A 27577-nucleotide genomic window follows, 5' to 3' on the forward strand; every position below is an offset into this window, starting at 1 on the left:
TTGATGGAATTCTACTGAAACACAGTATTTCCAAATAATTTGCCCTCCCTCACTTTAGCACTTCTGTGTTGTAGATATGGCATAGACTGGGTAACATTATTTAACAGAAATCACTCTGAAATCATCTGTTATTATATCAAATACGTTGATCGAGAAGATCAACAACAAATGACAGTGGTAAAATAAACAATAGATAATTACTCTGAGTCATTGGAATTGGAATTCATATATATTATATTGTACTAACATTCCAATTCGCTGAGCAAGTCATTCTGATTGGTGAATAGAGTGAGTTTTTAATTATGCAAGTCGTAGATGTATAATGAGCATAAAACACTGTCAACTAAAATGGCAAAAATATGTGCCTTGTACATACATGTTTGTTATGAATTGTGCAATATCTTGTGATATACATGACTGCAGTGATGGTTTCTTCCCTAAATCAAAACAGTTGAACTCTGGTGGCCTTGCCCTTTGTTATATAATATTATTCCTTTATCATAGTATGTTTCAATATGAATATGCATTGTCATAATTCATTTTGAATACAAACAAGTTTTGGGATTGAAACAACAGCAGGAAAGCAATCTTCCGAATGTTCTTGATTGATGTAAATATCTTACAAAAATTGGTGCCCAATTTGTTTAATTATTTTAAGGGACATAATTTCCAGCTTTATTCAAAGTAATTCAGAAATTTTATTATAAAAACAGACGTGAATAGATTCATAAAACATGCAAGATGTACAGGTTTCTGTCAAAAATTAATGATTCACTCTCTGATTCTATCATTCTGTTCTAAAAGCTGAAAAAAATTCCCTGTGAATTTTGATTTTCATTCGTCAAATGAACTGTTTGTCAAATACAGAATACATATTTTTGAGTACAACGCCGGACAGATATTTTTCCCTTAATATACCTTTCCCTTCCATCTTTGATGATACGGGCAAGGAAAGAAATAAGTGCAACATCAAGTTTCCATTGACAAATTAGGTAATTTGAATACGCTTTGTAAGAAAAAAATACAAAACATATACAAAGATAAGTATCACAAAATAAATAGCTTCAACTAGACAACACTTGATTATGTATGCTCAACAAGATTTGTATTTTTTTACAGTGAACATTTCATTGGGGGGGGGGGGTCATATTTTTCAATCTATGTATGGTAATACATTAAAACGTGGTATCAAATGGACACACATAGGATAGAATGTTAAGATGAGCATGCTTTGCATTTGCAAATACCAGCTGGAAAATTTTTAGTAGACCAGAAATTCATTTTCATTCATAGTATTATCATACATTAACATGTGTTTACTGCTTTGGTGCCACAGAATTAATTTTGGTTCAGTATTAAAGAATGAAAGATATGAAACATAAAAATGAAAACGCAGCTTTTAAATTTTGAAAATTTTACGTTGACAAAAGTTGAATAGTTTACAGTGACTTCACTGTCTAAGAGGAGTGTTCACTCCTTTCCATAATTCTTTAAGTTCAACTTTACAGCCAAGGTCTCTTAGAGCGGCTTTGGCTTCATCCTCAAGACCACTATGTCTAGTACGAGCCTCATTAATCACCGCCTCAACTCCTAACTCCAGAAATTGATCACAGTATTCTCTTGATCGTGCAATAATATTACGAACAGCCATGCAACCCTGCTTCTGTAGAAAAAAAAAAAACAAAACGTGTAAGAAAGAAGACTCTTTTCTTACTATACATCCTGATTGAAACTGGAAGAAAACAAAACAAAACAAAATGATGTGTATCAGTAACGCATCATGTTGGCTATTGGCATTTGTGTTTTCCTGCATTTATGGGGAAAAAATAGCCACCAATTGGTGAAATGTCACTCATTTCAAACAAATTAAAGGGAATATGTTTTACATATTATCTTTGTACCAAATTTGAATAAAACCAGTCCTGGCATGACCAAGAAGTTATTTTAAAGGCATGTATGTACAGAACATACTACCTTGGACAAATTAGCAGTATGTTTCCAATATTGGATCACAGTCCCTCTATACTGTGATTGGATCAATCAAGATTGCATGTCAAAACAAATTGGATGGCACCCACAAATTTGCCTAAAAATAAACATTTAAAAAATAAGAATCTTCCCATAACATGACTTATTTTTCTGTGAATGGAATACATGATTTAGTAATTGGTTTAGAATTGTACGTATCTAGATGGTGATAAATGGATTTGCACTACTGTTTTGATAGCTGCTAATCAGTGTATGTGGTGAAATTGTCAGCGCAACAATTATTGCCTCTACCAAAATGGGCATACCCGGTACTTTATTTCCCCAATGATGTCAATTCCAAGGCAAGACATTATGAATTGGCAGATTCGTCAACCAAGATCTTTGATTTCACTTTGATTATTATGATTATTATGATAAAGGTGGCAAATAACACAGGGAAACATATTTCAGACAAACAAACTGTATTAATTTAAAGGGTGAAGTATATAACCAGGATTTTGAAGCTTCATTTATGAACTGGTACATGTAAGTGTAGTTGAAAGCTAATCAGCTAACTGAGGATGGTAGGCCAAACTCGCACACATCTGATGCCCGACTCGTCTCAATAAGTTCTTTGATGAATATCATGCCCCCCCCCCCCCCCCATCCAGAAAACTTCTTGAGATGGGTTGGGCTGTCCAGTTAAACAGAGTGTGATAGGCTCAACACCACTCTAGTGCATTACCGGTATGCAAAAGTCTGTGGTACAAGGGTGTTCAATGGGACATTTTGTTTTTTATAGTACAATGTTTTAGATGTTATTGAGATACTCATATTTCAACATAATTGACAGTCATCAAATTTGTATAGTACAATGTTAAAAATATACTGCATTTGTGAAGACCCATGCCATTTTTTGAAGACTCTTGTATTTACATTTGATTTCATACTTAACGCAGGTTCTTGCAGTTAACAAAAAATGGTTTATTACGAAGTGGATATTAACACTATACACAAAGGTAGCTAGATAAAAAGGGTGAATTCAGTAAATTGAATAGTGTGCATAATCATACACATGACCAGCTAGAGTGATGAACTTACCTGAACTGTTTCCACATCTCTATGAATCTTCATGACTTGTACTATGATAGGTGCTCCACCTGACTGTATGACCACTCTACAGTTGGCAGGGTTCCTCAGTGAAATGGCAGCAATAGCCGCACAACCATTTTCACAGACCTAAGAGAATAGCAATGAAATATGATTGTAGGTAATGACACCAGCTGTCTTGCTTTATGCGCAGTATATCTCTTAGAAATAGTAGCAATACCACTTGTGGAACATATAATTTAATGCCATATTTGCTCTATCAGAAGCAGCTCTCCACTAGACGTCCATGTAAGCCAACAATGTTAGCTTTGATAGTCATGTTCAGGCTACACAACTACGGGCTAAGATTTAAGCTACTAGTAATCTCATATACCGTACTCGACTGCGTTAGCGCCCAGGGGCCTCAACTCAGAAAATCACGATTTTTTAGGGGTGGGCGCTTACCCGAGCACCCCCCTCGAAAAAGAGTGCAAATGAAAAATTTTATTCATCAAGTGACAGATTACGTCTTTGAGGGAAATCAAATTACGAAATTAGTTGAGTCGTCATTAATTTTCACAATGAAGGAACAGAAATGATCACAAAAAATATGCACATTTTATTACAATATTAATTACGTACCACCAGAATTTATGAAATTAAAAACATTTGAGTCTGTTGGAACACAGTCGAAGTCAAAATTGTCATATTATCTCCACTGACGAAGGTGTTGGATCGTACGCAAACTCTCGATGAAAATCACTTTCCGCCATGATGCATTTGCAGATTTCACCTGCAGCGGCGTCCTTTGACCTAATGGGTCAAGTTGGTTATTAACCAATCACAATGCTGTGTTGTACTGACACAATTCCTCGGAAATTCCCGAAGACTTTCTGGTAACGCAATGCGGAAGTGAATTATCGATGTCGAAGTACGATCTGTTGGAATTGATTTCAGCGAATAAACGACATAGTTTTTCCAAAAAACTAGTAACTAGCCATTTTTGAGAGGTAAACTGAATATGTCATGAAATATTTACCGCATTTTACTTGTATTAACAGGTCATTGTCGAAGCGTAGGTTACGCACGGTTACCGTGTTCTACGCATTCACAACATGTTTACAGTGATCGATATCCACGCTGTATCATATAAAAACGATTACCAAGATTCGTTACGCAAGACCAAGTTTTAAATAAGTTGCATTTTGAAGGGGTGGGCGCTCTGCCGAATGTGACCCCAAATATAATCAAGAAAGCTTAGAAAGAACTCCATGTGCTGAGAGTATTGGAGACACATTAAATATAATTCGAAATTACTTAGCTGAAAACTAATTATGCAAATCAGAAAATTAATATGACCAGATTTGAGTGTAAAACTAATGAGGTCTGCGCAATGTAACAGAAAATCTATGTCTCCAAGTTTAATTGAAATGTGATTAGAACCAAAAAATTATGAATTATTATGCTTATTAGGGAATTAATATGAACAGATTTTTACCCCAAACTAATTAGGTTTGTACATTGTCCTAGAGCATCTTTGTACTAAGTTTCATTGAAATGGAATAATTAGTACCGTAAAAACTCCAAAATTTCGACCCCTCTAAGAATTCGAACACCTATTTATTTGCCGGGTTTCAGTGTTTTATTTACCTCAAAATTTTCGACTCCACTAAAAATTGCCGACTCATTCTTATTCAAAAATTGCGACCAGTTTTAGTTTTCCCCCAAACGAAAAAAAAAAACCCGATGTGAGCGTTCAAACGGGACCTTCCTCGAAGGCATGAATCCGGGTTTCTGATTGACTGAGAGATTTTTATTTTATTGGTAACGAAAATATATTATAAATAAACGAAGTTTCAAATAAAAACGAACACAAAAATCTCGGCATGCTGCGTTTCTGAATTGTTGATTATTACCGTACTCAGTAGTGATTATAATAATGTACACAAAATAAATTTGTTGAATGGTTATGAAATACAAATAAAAGTCAACTTAGTTTCATCGTAAGCGAATGATTCCGGTCTCGTATAAACGTTTGATGCTGTAGGATATCCGCCATGTTCTCTTAGGTCAAATAGGTCAAATCGCTAATTAACCAATCAAAAAGCTGGATGATGCCAACGTGTTCAAATTACCATAGCTTATTTAAATATGTTAATGTTATTGAACGCAATGCGGAAGAGATTGATGTTGTAGTACGATATTTTGGCTTGGATTTTGATGCGAAAACTGCATGAATTTTTTTAAATAAAAACATTAGTTGTTTTTAAAAAATAAACTGGTCATCTGAAGAATAATTTAACATTGTTCACAGTGATAACAGCTCATTCTCGAAAGGAAGCTTACCCGCTCACGCTAGTCATGATAAAAATCATACACGCGTACTCTTGAATAGACAGACGTCAATGACTACGGTAAAACTTAGACTCTATTTTAGCCGGCAGGATTGATTGAAATGTCCGAAAAATGACGCCAAAATACACCTTAAAAGTCCCATTTTATTTTCTTAAATCCCATTTTATTTTTTAATCCAAGGGCGAATTTACGGCAGAATCTGGTCCCTCAAATAAGGGACACGTGAGCTTTGATTCTAACCGGATACATTGCACTGGGTCGGGGAGATAGTTTGCTAAACTTCCATGTCCAATGGGTACCTGTACTTCGAACATTCGCAAGTTTTCCTAGGTAGTGCGAGACAGCTTTGTCTTTTGACCTATTAGTTTTGTGCTGACCTCTTCTCCGCGTCTTGATGTTTTGTTTTGCTTGTCATAATACTCACTGATTGATGACTTTGTTTAGATTTTGAGTTACAACTCGGCCACGACCTTTGCTTTTACCGTGAAACATGGGGAAGTTTATGTCAATTGACGGACATTGCATTTTTTAAAAACTAATGAAGCACACTGTCTATCATCCCCATTTTTTCATTTGCTGATTTCTACTCTGAAAAATTCGACTGTCCGAAAATGCACCTTAATTTTGACTCTAAAAACACGTCACATTTCTAACACCAATTATTTAAAACCTGTCGAAATTTTGGAGTTTTTACGGTACTTTAGATATCAGTGTGAAAGCTTAAAATTGGTTAATTATGCAAATTAGGTAATTAATATGTACAGATTTTAGCCCACAATTATTCAGGTCTGTCTATTGTCCTACAGCATCCATGTACATTCATTGATATGTGATGTATAGTACCTGAGATATCAGTGTGAAAGTTGGTTAATTATGCAAATTAGGTGATTAATATGCACAAATATTTACCGGAAACTAATTGGGTCTGCATAATTCTAGATTCATTGAAATGTGATGATTAGTACTTTAGATATCAGTAGAAAAGCTGAAAATTAATTATGCAAATTAGGTAATTAATATGCACAATTATTTACCCTAAACTAATCAGGTCTCTGCATAGTCCTAAAGGATCTATGTACCAAGTTTCATTGAAATGCGATGATTAGTACTTGAGATACTCATGGAAAAGCTGAAAATTAACTAATTATGCAAATTAGGTGATTAATATGCACAAATATTTATCGAAAACAATCAATCTCTGCACAGTCCTTGAGTATGTAAGTACCAAGTTTCATTGAAATGTAATGCTAACTACTTATATCAAATGTTGAAAATTAATTAATTATGCAAATTAGGTAATTAATATGTACTGATATTACCATAAAAACTATCAGGTCTGTGCAGTGTCATATGACATCTATGTACCAAGTTTCATTGAAATGTCATGATCAGTACTTATATCAAATGCTGAAAATTAATTAATTATGCAAATTAGGTAATTAATATGTACTGATATTACCATAAAAACTATCAGGTCTGTGCAGTGTCATATGACATCTATGTACCAAGTTTCATTGAAATGTCATGATTAGTACTTATATCAAATGCTGAAAATTAATTAATTATGCAAATTAGGTAATTAATATGAACTGATATTACCATAAAAACTATCAGGTCTGTGCAGTGTCATATGACATCTATGTACCAAGTTTCATTGAAATGTGATAATTAGTACTTGAGATATCAGTGGAAAAAACGAAAATTGACTAATCATTATGCAAATTAGGTAATTAGTATCCACGGATTATTACCAAAAACTAATCAAAACCTAGCATTAGTTCAGAGCATGTATGTACAAAGTTTCATCAAAATCCAATGAGTGGTTGTTTAGATATCAGTGGAATAATCATGGAACAGCTAAAAATCAGCTAATTATCATGCAAATTAGGTAATTAATATGCACGCATTTTTACCAAAAACTAATCAAATCTGCGCATATGTTCAGAGCATCTATGTACCAAGTTTCATTAAAATCCAATGAGTGGTTGTTTAGATATCAGTGGACCAGTCATAGAACAGCTAAAAATTAGCTAATTATCATGCAAATTAGGTAATTAACGAGCATGGATTTTTACCAAAACCTAATCAAATCTGCGCATTGGCCCAGAGCATCTATGCACCACGTTTCATCGAAAACCGATGTATGGTTCTTGAGATAGCAGTGGAACAGTCGGACACACATACACACATACACACAGACACACTAACTGCAAAGACTCCCATTATGTGCTTCGCACATGGGAGTCAAAAATTGCGCAAAAGTGGGGGGTGGGCGCTTGCCCGGGCATGGGCGCTAACGCGGTCGAGTACGGTATTTGCATATCGGCTATACCCAATTGCGTTCATGCACAGATGGAAACAACAGATAGCACAGGGTAAGGAACACCCAAACTTGTTAAGAATATACAAATCTTCAGTCCTTTTAATTATGTTTACTCTGTACAGTAACCACAGTAACCAGATAGGTATGTGTTAGGTCTATGGTTACATGTATAAAACAATAACAATGCAAATTCAGAAAGCACAGATTGCAGAATAACAGAGTGTTCTAGAAGCATAAAATCTCATCATCAGTCCATTTCTTTTTTGAGAATAATGTGTCTGAATATGCTTATGCCGGAAATGGCATACAGAAATGAATAGTTATGAATATAATAGTAAATTTTTCACATGGACATTGAATACAATGGTGTTTTGAGTGCTTAGCCTAAGCTGAGTGTTAATGCACACTTTGTTAGTTTGTGCTTGTACGTGCTTTTTTAAGGCTATATTAAGCAATCGCGTACGGTCTCATAGCACAAGCTAATGTTTTTGACCTCTTAGCCTATGCTAAGGAGCTGTGCACAAACGCAACTGATGGCAACTATTGGAGCAAATAAAGTATTGTAGATTAAACAAAAATCAAAATAAAGAACAAGTCTTCTCTTCATTGTAAGATACGTAAACATTATTATTGAACATGCATTGGTTTTAATTAGAGCAGGGCTTGAACTTCACTGAGAACTAAAGGCAATTTCCTTGATGCTCGAGAAGTTTGCCTTTGTGCCGTTCAAATAGTACAGGAATGGCAATTTTGACTCGAAAATGGGTGTCCTCAGAATGATGAAGTTCAAGCCTGTCTCAACAGGCATAACCAGACCAATAATATTTTCTCACCTGAGGTTGGCCCTGGTTTTGATTCATGGCATTTAATAAAGCAGAAATGCCACCCGAATTGACAATAGCAATTTTCACATTATCATTGCCAGCAATAGCTTTCAACACTCCGAACACTTGCTTCACAATAGTCTGAAAACACAGAAGATAAAAGATTATTGCAATTTACAAATAACGAATCATGAATTATGGTTCAACAACATTGTAATCCAAGATGAAATGTGAGTCACCAATAATGCAGCAACTATTTTTTTTTAAATATTACTGTCATTTGTGTAGAACGGGAGTACATATTTCGAAATATGTCGTCATTTTGAATATATTCTGCAATTCATGATTTGATCTGTGATTTGGGGATTACGCTCACCCAAAAATAAATATTACATTGTAGTAGCGCATATGCTTACAATATCAGAGATGCATCAATGGACAAAATAAAATGTTAGTGATCCGGTATATGCAATTTCTCTACAATTTACTAGAGCAAATAAAGTATCATATGCCAGGAGACTATTCCCAGCAAGTTACAAATAAAAGTTCATCTTGATACAGAAAATCAATGCCTGGGTCTACATGACAGGGCTGTGTGAGCATCTCCCTATCATTAAGGCAATTTAATACATCAACCAGAATTTCAATCTTTAAATTAGTGTGACTTCATATTTTTTAGTTTATGGCACCTATTCAGGAATACGCTGTTTATTGTGACAAGCGTAAATGGGTAAACTCCATTTCGACAATGAGCTGTTATCAATGTAAAAAGTGTTAAATACTCCTTTAATAATCTTCCAATCTTGTTTTTTTTAAAAAAAACATATGGACATTTTTAATTCAAATCAATGCTTGTAATTAAACATTGATAAATCACCAATATTCGGAAATTCCCTGATGCTTTTCACTCTATCACCCAGCATTCTGACTGCTTTGTCAGACTTGTAATATATATTTGTCTTCATTTAATATTACTGTGAAATCTGTATTAGAAGCAACAGCTTCTATTAAAATTGTATATTGCAACAGAGGGGATGCAGCTTCTAATAGAGCATCTACATATATGACAACTAGTAAATATTTGGTTTTCAATTGTTCAAAATGAATGTGTGCAGCTTCCAATAGGGATGCAGCTTCCAATAGGGACGCACCTTCCAATAGGGACGCACCTTCCAATAGGGACGCACCTTCCAATAGGGACGCACCTTCCAATAGGGACGCACCTTCCAATAGGGACGCACCTTCCAATAGGGACGCACCTTCCAATAGGGACGCACCTTCCAATAGGGACGCACCTTCCAATAGGGACGCACCTTCCAATAGGGACGCACCTTCCAATAGGGACGCACCTTCCAATAGGGACGCACCTTCCAATAGGGACGCACCTTCCAATAGGGACGCACCTTCCAATAGGGACGCACCTTCCAATAGGGACGCACCTTCCAATAGGGACGCACCTTCCAATAGGGACGCACCTTCCAATAGGGACGCACCTTCCAATAGGGACGCACCTTCCAATAGGGACGCACCTTCCAATAGGGACGCACCTTCCAATAGGGACGCACCTTCCAATAGGGACGCACCTTCCAATAGGGACGCACCTTCCAATAGGGACGCACCTTCCAATAGGGACGCACCTTCCAATAGGGACGCACCTTCCAATAGGGACGCACCTTCCAATAGGGACGCACCTTCCAATAGGGACGCACCTTCCAATAGGGACGCACCTTCCAATAGGGACGCACCTTCCAATAGGGACGCACCTTCCAATAGGGACGCACCTTCCAATAGGGACGCACCTTCCAATAGGGACGCACCTTCCAATAGGGACGCACCTTCCAATAGGGACGCACCTTCCAATAGGGACGCACCTTCCAATAGGGACGCACCTTCCAATAGGGACGCACCTTCCAATAGGGACGCACCTTCCAATAGGGACGCACCTTCCAATAGGGACGCACCTTCCAATAGGGACGCACCTTCCAATAGGGACGCACCTTCCAATAGGGACGCACCTTCCAATAGGGACGCACCTTCCAATAGGGACGCACCTTCCAATAGGGACGCACCTTCTAATAGGGACGCACCTTCTAATAGGGACGCACCTTCTAATAGGGACGCACCTTCTAATAGGGACGCACCTTCTAATAGGGATGCACCTTCTAATAGGGATGCACCTTCTAATAGGGATGCACCTTCTAATAGGGATGCACCTTCTAATAGGGATGCAGCTTCTAATAGGGATGCACCTTCTAATAGGGATGCACCTTCTAATAGGGATGCACCTTCTAATAGGGATGCACCTTCTAATAGGGATGCACCTTCTAATAGGGATGCACCTTCTAATAGGGATGCACCTTCTAATAGGGATGCACCTTCTAATAGGGATGCACCTTCTAATAGGGATGCACCTTCTAATAGGGATGCACCTTCTAATATAGATTTTATGGAATATTCTCATTAGTAAATCATTCTGCTATTACAATATACTATTTGTATAAAGGATTCTCAATAACTCTTGACCAATAAGAATCATGTAATTTAAGCAAATGAGCGCTTAGATATTTTCCACCAATCGTCTTTGACTATTACTTGTTATTGTATCTTGTACTCTGGTGTAATTTATTCAATTTTATTTGCTGCCTACATGTTTTTTCTCACATTCGCAAAGAATATAGTGTAAATTTCACGCATATAGTGACTCAAATTAACTTAACAAGAGTAACTTAACTTAACAAGAGTAACTTAACTTAACAAGAGTAACTTAACTTAACAAGAGTAACTTAACTTAACGAGAGTAACTTAACTTAACGAGAGTAACTTAACTTAACGAGAGTAACTTAACTTAACAAGAGTAACTTAACTTAACAAGAGTAACTTAACTTAACAAGAGTAACTTAACTTAACAGGAATAACTTAACTTAACAAGAGTAACTTAACTTAACAAGAGTAACTTAACTTAACAAGAGTAACTTAACAGGAATAACTTAACTTAACGAGAGTAACTTAACTTAACGAGAGTAACTTAACTTAACGAGAGTAACTTAACTTAACGAGAGTAACTTAACTTAACGAGAGTAACTTAACTTAACGAGAGTAACTTAACTTAACAAGAGTAACTTAACAAGAGTAACTTAACTTAACAAGAGTAACTTAACTTAACAAGAGTAACTTAACTTAACAAGAGTAACTTAACTTAACAAGAGTAACTTAACTTAACAAGAGTAACTTAACTTAACAAGAGTAACGGTAACTTAACTTAACAGGAATAACTTAACTTAACGAGAGTAACTTAACTTAACGAGAGTAACTTAACTTAACGAGAGTAACTTAACTTAACGAGAGTAACTTAACAAGAGTAACTTAACTTAACAAGAGTAACTTAACTTAACGAGAGTAACTTAACTTAACGAGAGTAACTTAACTTAACGAGAGTAACTTAACTTAACGAGAGTAACTTAACTTAACGAGAGTAACTTAACTTAACGAGAGTAACTTAACTTAACAGGAGTAACTTAACTTAACAGGAGTAACTTAACTTAACAGGAATAACTTAACTTAACAAGAGTAACTTAACTTAACGAGAGTAACTTAACTTAACGAGAGTAACTTAACTTAACGAGAGTAACTTAACTTAACGAGAGTAACTTAACTTAACGAGAGTAACTTAACTTAACAGGAATAACTTAACTTAACAGGAATAACTTAACTTAACAAGAGTAACTTAACTTAACGAGAGTAACTTAACTTAACGAGAGTAACTTAACTTAACGAGAGTAACTTAACTTAACAAGAGTAACTTAACTTAACAAGAGTAACTTAACTTAACAAGAGTAACTTAACTTAACAAGAGTAACTTAACTTAACTTAACAGGAATAACTTAACTTAACAGGAATAACTTAACTTAACAAGAGTAACTTAACTTAACAAGAGTAACTTAACTTAACAAGAGTAACTTAACTTAACAAGAGTAACTTAACTTAACAAGAGTAACTTAACTTAACAAGAGTAACTTAACTTAACAAGAGTAACTTAACTTAACAAGAGTAACTTAACTTAACAAGAGTAACTTAACTTAACAAGAGTAACTTAACTTAACAAGAGTAACTTATATTAACAAGAGTAACTTATATTAACAAGAGTAACTTAACTTAACAAGAGTAACTTAACTTAACAAGAGTAACTTAACTTAACAAGAGTAACTTAACTTAACTTAACAGGAATAACTTAACTTAACAAGAGTAACTTAACTTAACAAGAGTAACTTAACTTAACAAGAGTAACTTAACTTAACAAGAGTAACTTAACTTAACAAGAGTAACTTAACTTAACAAGAGTAACTTAACTTAACAAGAGTAACTTAACTTAACAAGAGTAACTTAACTTAACAAGAGTAACTTATATTAACAAGAGTAACTTATATTAACAAGAGTAACTTATATTAACAAGAGTAACTTAACTTAACAGGAATAACTTAACTTAACAAGAGTAACTTAACTTAACGAGAGTAACTTAACTTAACAAGAGTAACTTAACTTAACTTAACAAGAGTAACTTAACTTAACAAGAGTAACTTAACTTAACTTAACAAGAGTAACTTAACTTAACTTAACAAGAGTAACTTAACTTAACAAGAGTAACTTAACTTAACAGGAATAACCTAACAAGAGTAACTTAACTTAACAAGAGTAACTTAACTTAACAAGAGTAACTTAACTTAACAGGAATAACTTAACTTAACAAGAGTAACTTAACTTAACAAGAGTAACTTAACTTAACAAGAGTAACTTAACTTAACAGGAATAACTTAACTTAACGAGAGTAACTTAACTTAACAAGAGTAACTTAACTTAACAGGAATAACTTAACTTAACGAGAGTAACTTAACTTAACGAGAGTAACTTAACTTAACGAGAGTAACTTAACTTAACGAGAGTAACTTAACTTAACGAGAGTAACTTAACTTAACAAGAGTAACTTAACTTAACAAGAGTAACTTAACTTAACAAGAGTAACTTAACTTAACAAGAGTAACTTGTCAAATGATGACAATGATGCAGAAGATCATAATTTTTCGCATGTTTTCAAAATCAGTCTGCTCTCACTTTTGAGTATTTAGTACTGAATTTGTCTATGTTGCCTTCATACAATGTAGGACTAAATCTAGGAATTATATGGGAAATTATAATTTATTCTATTTGACAAAGGTTCAAATAATAACTTTATTCGTATTTAGGCCTCTGGCCCGTGTACGCAAATAATAATAAATCATTACATTTCTGTCATAGTTTTGAAAATAAAATATAAAAGACTTAAATTACAATTTCTCTTTAATTTTAAATACATGAAAACAAAAAAAAGCAACACTTTCAATTACAGTCGGGTTGTCTTATGCCATTATCTTGTGAAAATCCTGCAAGGTGTTTGCTGCATGGTCCTGGAGAAACTTGGGGAGAAATGTTTGTCTGAATGTGTTGAGTTTTGGGCATTTTAAAAGAAAATGGAACTAGTTTTCAATTTCAGACAAACATAGATCGCAAATTCTAAACTCTCTGGCAATTTCTCTGTGTCTACCGACTTCTATAGCTAGGTGTTGATCTGAACACCTTAAATGGGCATGTGCTCTATGAAGTTTTGTGTTGACTGAAAGCTTTAAGTACATTTCTCTGTCAAAGTTAAATTTAAATTGTCGATAATGATCTGTTTTCTCCGCCGTACATATATCAGAGTACCAAATTCTTTTGCCTTCATTTTGCGCATGGCTTTTGAACTCAAGTAGAAAATTTTCACTGTTTTCAACGCCTTGATTTTCCCAGACTGTGCCAAAACCTACATTGTCTAATAGGAGCATTATTTCAGTAGCCCATGTGCGTTTGCCTTGATTGTGCATATTTAAAAGCATTTTATAGGCTTTATTTGGCAGACGCTCGTTCCCTAACCTGGTAACCCTCAGCCAGTATTTAATGCAGCGTGTTGAGTAATAGCAAAATAATAGAAGTCGTCCGCAGTCTCCCAAAACCATATTGTTTTGTTGTGACTTGCCAAGAGCACTTGCAGGACATAATTAATCCCAAATCTTCATATGAACCCACGGTCTGAATAAGTTGGTTTCCAAAATACCATATTTCATTTTTGCTTAAATGCCCACCATTTCAGTGAACCACTATTTTTGTCTTCGACAGGTTTATGGCCATTTTCCACTCAATGGTAAATTCATGCAGAACATTGATGATACGTTTTAAATTTATAACAGTATTTGCCATAAAAACAATATCGTCAGCGTCCAAAAGATTAAACAGTTCAAACATGTCATTTGGCAACAACTGTATACCCCTGAGCCCCGAATCACATAAGCTTGATTCTATTTCATTTATAAAAAGCGAAAATAAAATGGGACAAATTAAACACCCTTGTCGGATACCTCTCTCAAGTTGAAAGTAGTCCGATGTAGACCCTCCAATCCTAACACAGGATTTAACATCGCTATATATACTTTGCAAAATATTGTACATTTTCCCATTGATACCGTCTAAACTCAGCCTATATATAAGGCAATTTTTTTCAATGGAGTCAAAGGCTTTTTTGACAAAGGTTGAGGTGCTGCATTATGCAAAAGTTTAATCTTCATCTGTGTAGTAATTATGTTTATAGAAAACTTTTGACATGTTAACTGTGACGATTATTTTAGGATGTCGAATTGTCCCCAAATTAGAATCGCTGGACCAAAGGCTAGGATTATTAAAAAAAAAAAAAAACATTTTCAAACTGACTTTCCAGGAAAAAAAATCAGATAATAGTTGATATAAGTCAGATAGTAAGTTGTTGAAAATATTGAAACCATATTTTTCAGTGAAAGGTTCATGCTTTTTACATAATTCTAATTAGGTCACCCCTAAAAATACATGAAATGAGGTTCACTGTAAATTGCTTTAATTTCGTGAGAGATCAAATTTCGTGACTCAGTGAGAATTGCAAAATTTTGTAGCAGTGAAAAGTCCTCTGGGGTTATAAGATATGGAGTGTCAGCAACTTTAACAAAATTTTGTATTCATAAAATAAAGAACGGTTTTATATAGCTTTTTCATCATCAGTTCCCTCTTTTCATCACAAAATAGTCCCATTTATACAGTCTGTACTTTCCTTCAGAAGAATGGGACAAAAATAACCAAATTTTTTTTGAGAATTTACTCAAATTTTGTCTGTTGGCTCCAAAATTAGGGTTCATTTCCAGAAATATTCAAAAATATAGTGTAGAGAAATTTGGCTGAGAAAGTCTGGTGGAGAAAAAGTTAGAGCATATACAAATGTACTCTGACAATACATAGCTATAAAGCCTGGAAAACAATATCTGAGACACTTACTTTATGATCATTGTTTTCTACTAAGATCTTCAGCACTAATTTCAAACCACCAAGATCCACAATTTCTTGACAGATATCATTTCTCACAGCAAGACGACTTAAAGAGGCGCACAGTTCACTCATGGTAACCTTGTCATTTGTATGCTCTGAAAAATTAAATTAAATTAAATTTCTATCGTACATGTATTTTTTTTTAAATTTTAAATATTATAATATATTTGTACTAAATATTTTATTATTTTTACGCACATCTTATTTTGTATTATTTTAACTATCGGTACAGAGGGCTTTTATAATAACCAAAACTTTTAAAAAACTAGTGAATAAATAATAAATTCAAATAAAAATGAAGTACCGTTATATGAACAGAATTTAAATACATCTTAAAAAATTAGAAAAAAAAATGTATTAAAGAATCTTATTTCAGTCAAATTGAATTTTAGTAAACTCTTGTACATTGCTAGTTGTACAAAGAACGATGTTCAATTTGTATTTGTCTTTATTGATATGGTCTGTGTTATATATTATCATTAACAAAGCAACAGTCAGGAATACAAATCCTCTAGTAAGTCAATGTAGTAGGTGAACTTCAAAATAGTGCCATTGGGAAAGCCTAATTTGACTGCTTTGCGCTAAATTCTGCAGTTTTCAGACAAAAACATTGTGAAATTTGACACTGATAAAAATGTCACTTGCATACTGTGAAATACTTTATTTTAGCTGGGATCAATTTTTGCTGAAAAAACTTTTTGGGTGTTTTGTGTAGATTTTATTTTCACTGATTTTCGAAGAGTTGAATGTTAAATATAGCAAAAACAAGCAGCCTATCGGCTGAGATAGCTCCGCTGTTAGCAATGCACATTTCAATTAAAGAACTGAAGACTATTCACCAAAATTAGAGAATTGAAGATATCATCACGAAATGAACAAATCTGAGAAAGGTCTACATGTAGTATCTATATATGTAATATCAAAGCAATTGAATTTTTGGTTTTTAACAAGAAGTCGAAAATATCACTTTTTACCAAAAATCACAAAAATATTCACCAAAATTTAGAGAATTGAAGATATCATCACAAAATGAACAAATCTGAGAGATGTCCACATGTAGTACCTATATATGTAATATCAAAGCAATCTGACTTACAGTTTTTAACAAGAAGCCGAAAATATCACTTTTTACCAAAAATGACAAAAATATTCGACAAAATTAGAGAATTGAAGATATCATCACAAAATGAACAAATCTGAGAAAGGTCCACATGTAGTACCTATATATGTAATATCAAAGCAATCGGACTTACAGTTTTTAACAAGAAGTCGAAAATATCACTTTTTACCAAAAATTACAAAAATATTCACCAAAATTAGAGAATTGAAGATATGATCACAGAATGAACAAATCTGAGAAAGGTCTACATGTAGTATCTATATATCTAATATCAAAGCAATTGAACTATTGGTTTTTAACAAGAAGTCGTAAATATCACTTTTTACCAAAAATGACAAAAATGTTCACCAAAATTAGAGAATTAAAGATATCATTACAAAATGAACAATCTGAGAGAGGTCCACATGTAGTACCTATATATGTAATATCAAAGCAATTGCACTTGCGGTTTTTAACAAGAAGTCGAAAATATCACTTTTTACCAAAAATGACGAAAATATTCACCAAAATTAGAGAATTGAAGATATCAACATGAAATGAACAAACCTAAGAGAGGTCTACCCAAGGTACATATACACCAAGTATCAAAGAATTCAGGCTTGTAGTTTTCAAGAAGAAGTCGAAAAAGTAAAACATTGACATGGACGACGACGCCGGACAATCACTCATATGATAAGCTCCGCTCGACAAAGTCGACAGTGGAGCTAAAAAGTATATTCGCTAGATTTTATTTTCACTGAATCATTCCTTCAGCGAAAATAGCGAAAATTAATTCCAAGCAAAAAGAAAGTATTTTACAATAAGTGATTTTCAAGAAACTTTGTGAAACCCAGGTCACAATGGCAGCCAGCATAAGTCAGCCTCATACCGGGATATCAATTTTCAACCACGAGCCAGGCATATTTAAGGTAGCGAGAAGGGAAATTTTCACTTTTTTCTTAATTTTTCAAAAATTGATAAAACGGTTACTTTAGACCTTGATACATCATCCCAGGTTTACAAAAGATCAAAATTGGGAAATAACGTTGCTCAATTTAGTGTTTTAAAACGTTAGCAGAAAAGACTACAACTGTCGTTTCGTGGATATTTGCATAATGTTTATCTTTGGAAGGGTTTAAATGATAACATCTTAACTGTATACTCTGTTGTTGATGATTCTGATATAACGGGTGATAAGCTTCTTGTCGCAAACAATGCGTGTTTATCTAACGTCCATTGTCAGCATTATTGTCAGTCGAGACTTCGTCGGAGAAACATGGTCATACAGTACTCATTTCGCCCAACCTTCCGCATTTACATCGACCGCTTATCACTTAATTTCTGACCACGTGGTCTTGTCCGACCGGAAACTGACCGCATTTTAATCGCGTTTTTTTTCGCTCGCTCATTGAAAACAGCGACCGCTCGCCCACTGATCAAAATATACCGATGTTTTTTCAGCGAATAATTTTGAAGCCGGAGATTGGATGGTACGGCGACCCTTCAATTAGCGTCAAATATGTTATAACATCATTGATTGGCTGAAAGTCACATGATCAGAGCACGACCTGGGTCACAGAACCATATTTGTCCGTATTATCAACAGGACCTCGTAAAAGAACCACACCTACATTTTCAATCTTTTTTAGCGCGAAAGTTGCCAACAAATGTCAAAAAACTCGTGAATTTCATGGAGTCGAATAAAATATAGCAAGCGATTGATAAGAATGATTATTAATATTTTCCCCGATGATCTTCAAATTTTTATTTTTTTTTATTTCAAGGTAAGAAATGGCTACATATGAAAATTTGTGCTTACAAGTCTTAGTAGGGGATTTGGATTATAACACGATCTAAATCCAACGTTAAGCCTATAAACGTTCCATTGTTTTTAGTGCCAAATCCCTTTGTTAAGTACAACAACAAATATTTCTTTGGTGTTTGTGAGCTCTTGTGTGATTGGTCAATGCATGGACAGCTCTTCCACTTCCGTGTTTTACTCCCTATCAATTTGGGCCCTGTTTAACCATAGACAGTATAGCAGTATAGTAACACCATGGAGGTAATAAGATTATTACCTCCATGGTAACACCAAAGTCACTATATATGTTCCTGTCTAATTGAATAAAATTATAAGTTAGTTTTAGACGGCAGTAATGTTTCCGTACATGCTATATTCAGTTTGTACCACGTTTTCGACAAAATATTTTGTTTTCATCATATTTATTATGTTATTGTTTACCGACTATGCTCGTTTTTTATTGTTCTCTGCCACGCATTTTTTTTCAAACAGACTTTGAATCCGTATGTTCTCCCGTCTGTCACCATCTTGACTGTAGCTCACACTCTTTCAACCGAACGGAATTCATGTCTAAGGCTGTACCCCGTTTTCGACAAAATACTCGAATTTTAGTTTTTATGATGCGACTACGCTTGTTTTTTGTTGTTCTCTGTCTCGCATTTTTTTTAATAGACTTTCATTCCGTCTTCCGTTTTCAAGTCTGTCGCCATCTTGACTACACGACCAGTCCTTCAGCCTGAATACACGTCTACCTACGTTATACCCTGTTTTTATTAATAATTTCAACAAAATAACTCGAATACTTGTGTATAAATGAGGCACGATTGTCTTTATTATTTTATTTTCACTATTTTCGGTTTTTTGTTAGAGTTTCAAAGGGTTTCTTTTACGTGACGATCAAGAAAACGCAAATCTTCGCTATTTTCGATGTGGATGCCCGGGCTCTGAATCACACACAGAGTTGTTAACACGAATTGCTGTGTCTACTGCGTTTGGATCTTCTGCACTATCATTTCCACCGTCATCAAAATCCGAAAAAAAACATCGAGCAAATCATCTACACACGGGAACTCGTGATCATTTAGAATACCGCATTTCGCGAGAGTTCACGACTCTTGCCGCCTAAAAACAGAGTTTTCAAGACTGCACTTTCTTCATAGTAAACAGATGTACCCGTAAACCAATTTTGACAGGAAACAGAAGCATGGTTTAGAAGCTATTTTTTTTTTAAATCACTTTTGACCAAAAATACACATTTTTGTGCATATTTCAGACTACAGTGTCCATAAAAAAATACTTACAAAAATATATAGTTTTGTGGACAAGGGAGGTCATCTTGGTTGCCTAATTAACTAATTAAAATACCTGTAATAAAGACTATAGTCTTTGGTTTAAAGCAGCTTAACTTTTTTTCCAGCCTACCCTGCTACAATAGAATCGCTGGAGTTGCTTGTCCTTCCTACTATATTGTCTATGGTTCAACTCCGGGGTTACGTCCAAACGCCAAACGACTGGAGATATGTGTTAAAAAATAAACCTTTGTTGTTGTGGTGTATGCAAGAAGACGAACTACTTATGTTTTTAACATCACTTCACCTATTAACCATTCACCCTTAGACGTGATAATTTCATTTCAATAGTAAAAATTCGTTCTCAAAAATCCAAATAATCACAACCTCACCGAAATTCATTTTTTATTGTTACCCACAAGCCACACCCAGAACATTCATCAAAACGAGTGGTCTGGGGTATACTGGTACTCCGACCCATGCCGAGGACTTCCTGTTTGTAGTGCTATATGATAAATCAGATTAACTATCACATGAAACCAAATGAAAATCATTCTAAAATAACGTACTTATACCCAATTGATTCTGGATTCATTGACCAGGGAGGAAGAAATGACATTTGCAATAATAATCGACGAGCAGGTCCGGGTAGTAACGTTCGGTTGACGAAATAAACGATACAACAGTACTGATTGGACCTACATGAATGCTAATCTATTTCACATAACCAAATGTTGTTGTTTTTTTGCTGCCGTACATTATCTTCGGTAATAACTCCGAAAGTGAAGTCTTACATCTTCAGCAGAACGTAGCCGTTAAAACTTGCAAAGCAAGTCTGTTTCGATCGATCATCGCTATTTTTTGACTCATTTACATGTAAAAAATACGAACGGTGTCAATATTTAAAACTGCCTTTTGTCTGTCTCTAGCGTGCCTCAGAATGATATAGATCTTGGCCGATCGTATTTTTACAAAGGACCTGAATGTACAGCACTAATTTCACCCAACCTCCTGCTCGCTTCTGCTTTTCGATTATCATTTTTAATCGCTTTTGCAACCGCCTGTTGAATAATTTTCGCTTATTTTTTCGAGCGCGCGAACCCAGAAATATCGCCCATCTGCATGCTCGCATTTTAAATACATGGCCGTGGCATCAATATGTTCCTGGTGTCTCTGCTCTCTGTCGTAAGGAGTTAGCATTGCCTGTATCACGTAATTGTCTCGATAATCATATTGTTGAAACGAGGTAGCAGCCCTGGGATTCAAGCGGAACACAGTCCCGCTCTAAACAGCTTGTTGTGGAACGTTCACATAACAAGAGGTCATAGTTCAAGTTACGTTTGCGAACAAAACAAAGTATGATGGTTTGGAAGTGTCGTTCGAAATTAAATAATGGTTAATACTCGTTGAATCCTCAAACTTTAGCACTAAAACAACCATTTCGACAACTCATGTGCCAGTGTTCAGTGTTCAGTGTTTGAACAAGCGGTCAGTGTTTTTAATAAGCGAGTGAGAAAAAAAAAGAGATAAAAACATGGTCGTTTTTCCGGTCGGAAATTAAGCGATATGCTGTTGATTAAAATGTTATAAAAGCGAAATATTGGGCGAAATGAGTATTGATGCCCATTTATAGCTTGACATGCGTCACCAAATGGGGATATGGTTAGAGTTGGTAGTACCATGGAAGGTACTAATCCATGGTAGTACCAGTACTAGTATACGCGGGGAGGGAGTCCAGAGAGGGAACAGCCAGCATCCCTTTTACGGAAAAACGGGGAATCTCGACGAATTTGTTTCTTTCTCACATGTAATATTAGGTTTTGCGGGCTTCCGAGTTCAAAAAAGATGACTAAATCAACCAGAAAGCAAGCGTTTAGAGACATACCTATGCAGAAGTTGGTTTGCCAGTACTTAATCCATTTTTAACACCTAGGCTACTCTATTGACATTGGTTGTTTATTTCATGGATTTGGCACTTGAGGTGGCTGATAAGCCGTGTCGAAAACGTGCACAAAACCACCATTCTGTGCACGTTTTCGACACGGATTAAAAACCAGTTGTAAGCACAAATTTTCATATGTAGTTGAAGTTGCATCGTCTTCAAGACGGCTGTTTCACCGCGAACAACTCTAGTTCTGTTGTAGTTTTGCGATGTAAAATAATATATATATTATAATAGTAATACTTAATTTAATTAATAGTTTAATTATTTGGGGTTTCAGCCCACAAGTTGCGGACATGATCCCCATGAATTACGGTCAATGTTTGTCCTGCCTCGGCTGATTGTGTTGACCGACGCCCTTCCTAAACTCAGTATGGAGAAACCACGTCCATGGAGAAACCAACGGGGATTGACATTCCAAACAAATTATTGGGACACGGTCGACCAACATTCTAAACAGATTTTTCTAGATATTTACAAACATACTGTCATGACAAACATAGGTAACATTAACAAATACACAAAGAGGTGTAATATTAGGTTTTATTTTAGGCTTAGAAATATTTTCTTTCACTCAGCCATGCATGGAACTGCCATTTAGCTTCACGGTCCTTCAGCTTGTCTTCACCTCTGGGAAAACAACAATAATTATACAAAACACATCGCGAAGGCTCGACAATCAGGAAAGAAAACCCAGACAACCATGTCGTACTTGTGTTGAAATACCTTTCACGTCAGAATAGTGTTTGAAATAAAATATTCGATCCAAGCCAAATCAAGGTCAACGGGTCAGATTGCTTGCATATAATTATAGATAGTTAAAACGAAAAGTATTTGAACTTTTGTCAGCTGTTCAACATCTATAAAAACCAGAAAGACAATTATAAGACAATGTGAACCTCGGAAATTTGTTTGTTAGTCCAAATTTTAAATGCGGACGGGCGGTGATATTTCGGGGTTTGCGCGGTCAAAAATAAAGCAGAAATTGTCCGGTCGAATTCAACAAGCGGTCGCAAAAGCTAGAGAAAAAGCTGATTGGAAAGCGGAAGCGGGCAGGAGGTTGTGCGAAATGAGAACTGTAACTTTGCGCAACTTGCTTTTAAATCGTTTTATTTTCCAAGTCAATACTCTATTTTACTAATACCATTTTTTTTAACGCAATGGCGAGGAAAAGAAAGAAAGCGTTGACAGAAGAGGCAAAGAAAAATCTGCCACTCAGTGTCGCACTCTGACACAGCAATTTTTTTTCAAACATCTGCCATTTTGTTTCACCATGAAAACCGTTTTATTAGATCTCTTATTAGAGACACTTGAAGGATTAGCTTGTTTGTAAACTGTCAGCGTGTACAGTGGGACAGTAATGTTTGTCAGAGGATTATCCCTCGTTGTTCGTTTGCATAACAATGGAAACCTGAACATTCCTGGAGTACGGACTCAAATGCTCGAGCTTGAAATTATTCATTATCTGACACTCTTTATGAGTTCTATGATATCAGTGGTTAATATGTTTTATTATCCAAAACTGATTTTCGCGTTTTTCTCGAGTTGAAGTTTTGATTGAGTACGAGTCATTGGGACCGCCGCCAAATCAAGTGCGTTCGGACTAGGACATTTTCGATGTCACGTGATAATTATGTAAACAATGACTGTCCAGTTTGTGTGAACTTGTACCTCTATGCTTAGTCTTTTGAAATATATAAGCTAAATTACTGTTCTGAACGAGACAACAGACAGAGAATGTTTTATTTAAAAACGTCACAAAACCCTTCTCGCTACCTTAAATACCAATAAAACTACTGTCATTGTATGTGAAGCTAATGCTAATTATGAACTGTTAAAATGTCAGCACCATAGTAGCACAAATTTTTAATTTCAAGAGACCATTTTCTGTTTACTGCGAGATCTCACATTATGTATAAAATCACACATAAAAACACATTTAATAATAATTTTGATGAAGTGAAAGGAAGCTCAATGCCACTGAAAAAGACATTAAAAAAAGATATTCAAGTCCAAAATTATATCATTTGATTTGTGCGACAGAAGTTCGGTCTATGTTTTCGATGGGATACACAAGATCTTGCAGTGCACCTAAAATGCACTACTGTAAAGGGTTTAATTATTCACCGGGTTTTAATTTTGCTTATTTCGCTGACTGGAAAATGCGCTAAATTTAAACCCAGTGAATATGTAAAATTTAGCATAGAACATATTATCTAAATAATAAATGCGTGAATTTAAAACCCACTGAATATGCTTGAAATGATAAATCAGTGAAATTTAAACCCAGTGAAAATTAATCATTTTACAGTAGTCGCTGTTATTACCTTTATTTAAATAGCTGTTTGGTGCACTCTTTACATATTTACATTATTTCTAAATTCTAATATATTAGACCTATTATTATTAAGGAATGACTGACAGGTGTATTTATGTTCAAAATAAGTCATACTTCAATGATTCAACATACACTAAATGTGATGTATGGAGATGAGCTTCTAATAGAGCAAATATGGTAGCCCAGCAAGCTACTAATTTTCAAAATTCTACAAGAATTGGCAGTCCATATGCATGCATTGTGCTACAAGTACTGGTCATTATTTGTAGGAACAAAACTAAAATCTTCAGAAGGCATGCATCATTTTTTCGTTGTGAATCTAAAATATTTCCTTTTAATTTCTTGTATTTTGTATTCAAATGCAACTGATTCAAGATGGTCCTTTAAAAAATTTGCTTTAATAGAGGGAACACTTGTATATACTGTACCACCCACCTTGCATAGTTGCCAGGATTGTCTTCAGAGCTCCTTCTTCCACAATCATTTTTGCATGGTCGTGAGCATGTCCAAAGGGAACACGCACATCATCATCAACAGTTAGTATTCTCAAAGTCTGACAAGATTCCCTCACAACTGATGCATCACATCTGTGTTTCTCCAACACCTGTATAACAAGCGGTATTAAGTTCTGCTTGACGTAGGACTGACGGTTCGTCTCGTGCATTATACACGTTATTCTGATCGTTTTCAACAACGCAGTCGTCAGATGTGCAAACTCCATATACTGTTGCAGCAACTGAAGTAAAACTCCTATTCCTACCTTATCTATTATATCGGGCTGTCCATTCAAAAAAGCGGCCAATGCGACAACCACATGCAATAACATATCAGCATTATTTTTATATTTCTCGTAAAGTTTATACAATGTTACATAAGCCTGACTAGTCGCTGCCAGACTACGACGGGCAAAGTCCAGATCACACTCAGATTTAAACTTCTTCAGATTCTCAGATATCAGGGTATCATTATCGTCTCCTTGTAGAAGTTCGTTGAGTTTATCAATTGCCATGACAACTGCATGTTTTGTTTCCACTCCACCACTGCCATCACCCAGATTGAGACACTTAATAATGTTACTGAGGTCAATGCCCTGTGTCTCAAACTGCTTTACTGCATCTTCTAACGCTTCTTCCGGTTCCATTTCAAAATCCTCAATGTTTTCTTTCACAGCATTATCAAATGTCTCTTGAGTGATTCGCTTAGAAGCCATGATGTAAACTAGTCTATATATCTGAAACATTATAGTGGTCAAGAAATATTAAATGTGTGCAAGAAACTCCACATCATCACACCAGTGTACCCTCCAAGCTGACAGGTAGCTGATGCACAGATTTTTTGTGACGCAACTAGTTATGCCAATATAGGGAAACATCTTACTACTCCCTTCGCAACAAAGGCATATTTCTTTCTTATTTATGCATTTCCCAATTCTATTGACTGAAGTTTTCAAATGATTCACTGTGCTATTTGAATGATTGGCTGGTTAGATTCAACTGCCATTGATATTTATGGATTTATATGGAATGCTTTTGTTGCACTGAGAGTGTACCGGTAGTAATTTGGCTAAAATGAAATTCACAATTTATAAACAGCAAAAATGTAAAAACTAAAGAAATTTAGTTTGTGCCTTCAGAAGCTCCCTATAGCCACCAACTGACGATCCCAACAAAACTAGTAATATTGGAGGACACATATACTCAACAAAAATCGTCAACTCAAAGCAGATCAAGACAGTGGAAGGAATTCAATTGATTCCAAAGATGGAATACGCATGGCAGCGTCCGGCCACCACCACCTAGCCGTGAAATATGATGACGAACGCCACAATAACCCCGACGACGATAAAAACTAGATATAGTCACAGTCCCTCTATCATAAAGGGACTGTGATATAGTGTACCTGCGTTTTATGAACTCTTGAAGTTCAATGATCTGTAACATGTCTGTACCGAACATTTCGTTTACCAAAACCATACCAAACAAGCCAGCCATTTCCCAGTATAGAATGCACTGCTGTTGCAACAAAACTCACCTGTTATTGAGTAAGCAGTTTGTCTTGTAGAAATGTAAAATAGTCGTCGACAGCAACTTCTTTTTACACCTGACAGGTGATTCGGTTGTTTATCACCGTGACAATGCGCTAAACAACGTGCGCAGACATGTTGGTTAGGGCATGACGGGTAAACGCCCTCACAAGGTTTGGAAATTCCAGAGACTGTGCTGAAACGAAGCGAAGAGCGTTTCGTTCGCAGGTAGGTCCAACATAATGTTACTGTTTTAAGCACCATAGTCGTTGCATGAAAAGGCAATAGCGTTAATTTGTATTTTAGTTTGAATATGTCGATTTTTTTGTTTTTCTTGCCGTTAATCAGTTCTTAGAAAATCGTGTCCCAGTCGCCTCTAACTAGAAAAAAAAAAAAACATTTTAAAAAATACAAATTATTATATCTAAGTTTTTCTATTGACAATGAGTGCGAAGAAATACGAAACTTAGTGAAGCCGACTATGTGTAAAAATTTAGTTTAAACTTGTTGAAAGTACGTAGCTTATTCTTTTCTGGTTCAAATACCGTAGGCAACCAGACTTTATTATAGTAAATTTGTTTGACTTTGGTTTTGAATTTTATATAATGATATATTCATCACTAATTTTAGTTAATGTGTCTGGATAATCTTTTAACAAATGCTGTTCTAGAATTGCCATTCATTTTATTGTCAGTATTGAAAGGAAAGTCCAGCAGATGATAACTTAATGGGAAATTTAATTACCTTTTCGCACAAATGTGGAGTATTGTAATTGAGTTTTTATTGAAGCTATATTTTACCCAGGTAAACGGAATATTAAAACTGTACAGGCATGTGTGTGTGTTTATGTGGTCCTAATGGACCACTCTTTTTATATAAATCAATCAATAGAATATTTCAGTCACATGTGGCATTATCCCAGTACGTCATCAAATCCGCCATCTTGTTTACCTTAGTTTGTAGTGTTGTTTGGGCATGCTTTAGTACAGGTGACTCTTTATATATCGTAACACAATTCCCAAATAACAAGTTGCTAACATCAGGGAAATCTTGACAGCGCGCAACAGAAACCTGCAAATGACCTTTTATACGTGACGTATCTTTCGTTTTTGT

General features: G+C 35.2%; 1 protein-coding gene across 1 annotated transcript; it reads right to left on the reverse strand.

Moving 5' to 3' along the window:
- Window positions 1–216: 216 nt before the first annotated feature.
- Window positions 217–26599, reverse strand: LOC100372237 (armadillo repeat-containing protein 6-like). The gene is made up of 6 exons (XM_006821530.2): window positions 26473–26599; window positions 24877–25672; window positions 15922–16067; window positions 8569–8700; window positions 3070–3207; window positions 217–1663 (listed from the first exon to the last, which is right to left on the reverse strand). The coding sequence occupies exons 2-6, from the start codon at window positions 25649–25651 to the stop codon at window positions 1451–1453; spliced, it is 1404 nt and encodes a 467-aa protein (XP_006821593.1). The 5' UTR covers window positions 25652–25672; window positions 26473–26599; the 3' UTR covers window positions 217–1450.
- Window positions 26600–27577: the final 978 nt, after the last annotated feature.

Source organism: Saccoglossus kowalevskii, chromosome 13 (genome assembly GCF_978046115.1).
Source record: "Saccoglossus kowalevskii chromosome 13, keSacKowa6.1, whole genome shotgun sequence".
NCBI lineage: Eukaryota > Metazoa > Hemichordata > Enteropneusta > Harrimaniidae > Saccoglossus > Saccoglossus kowalevskii.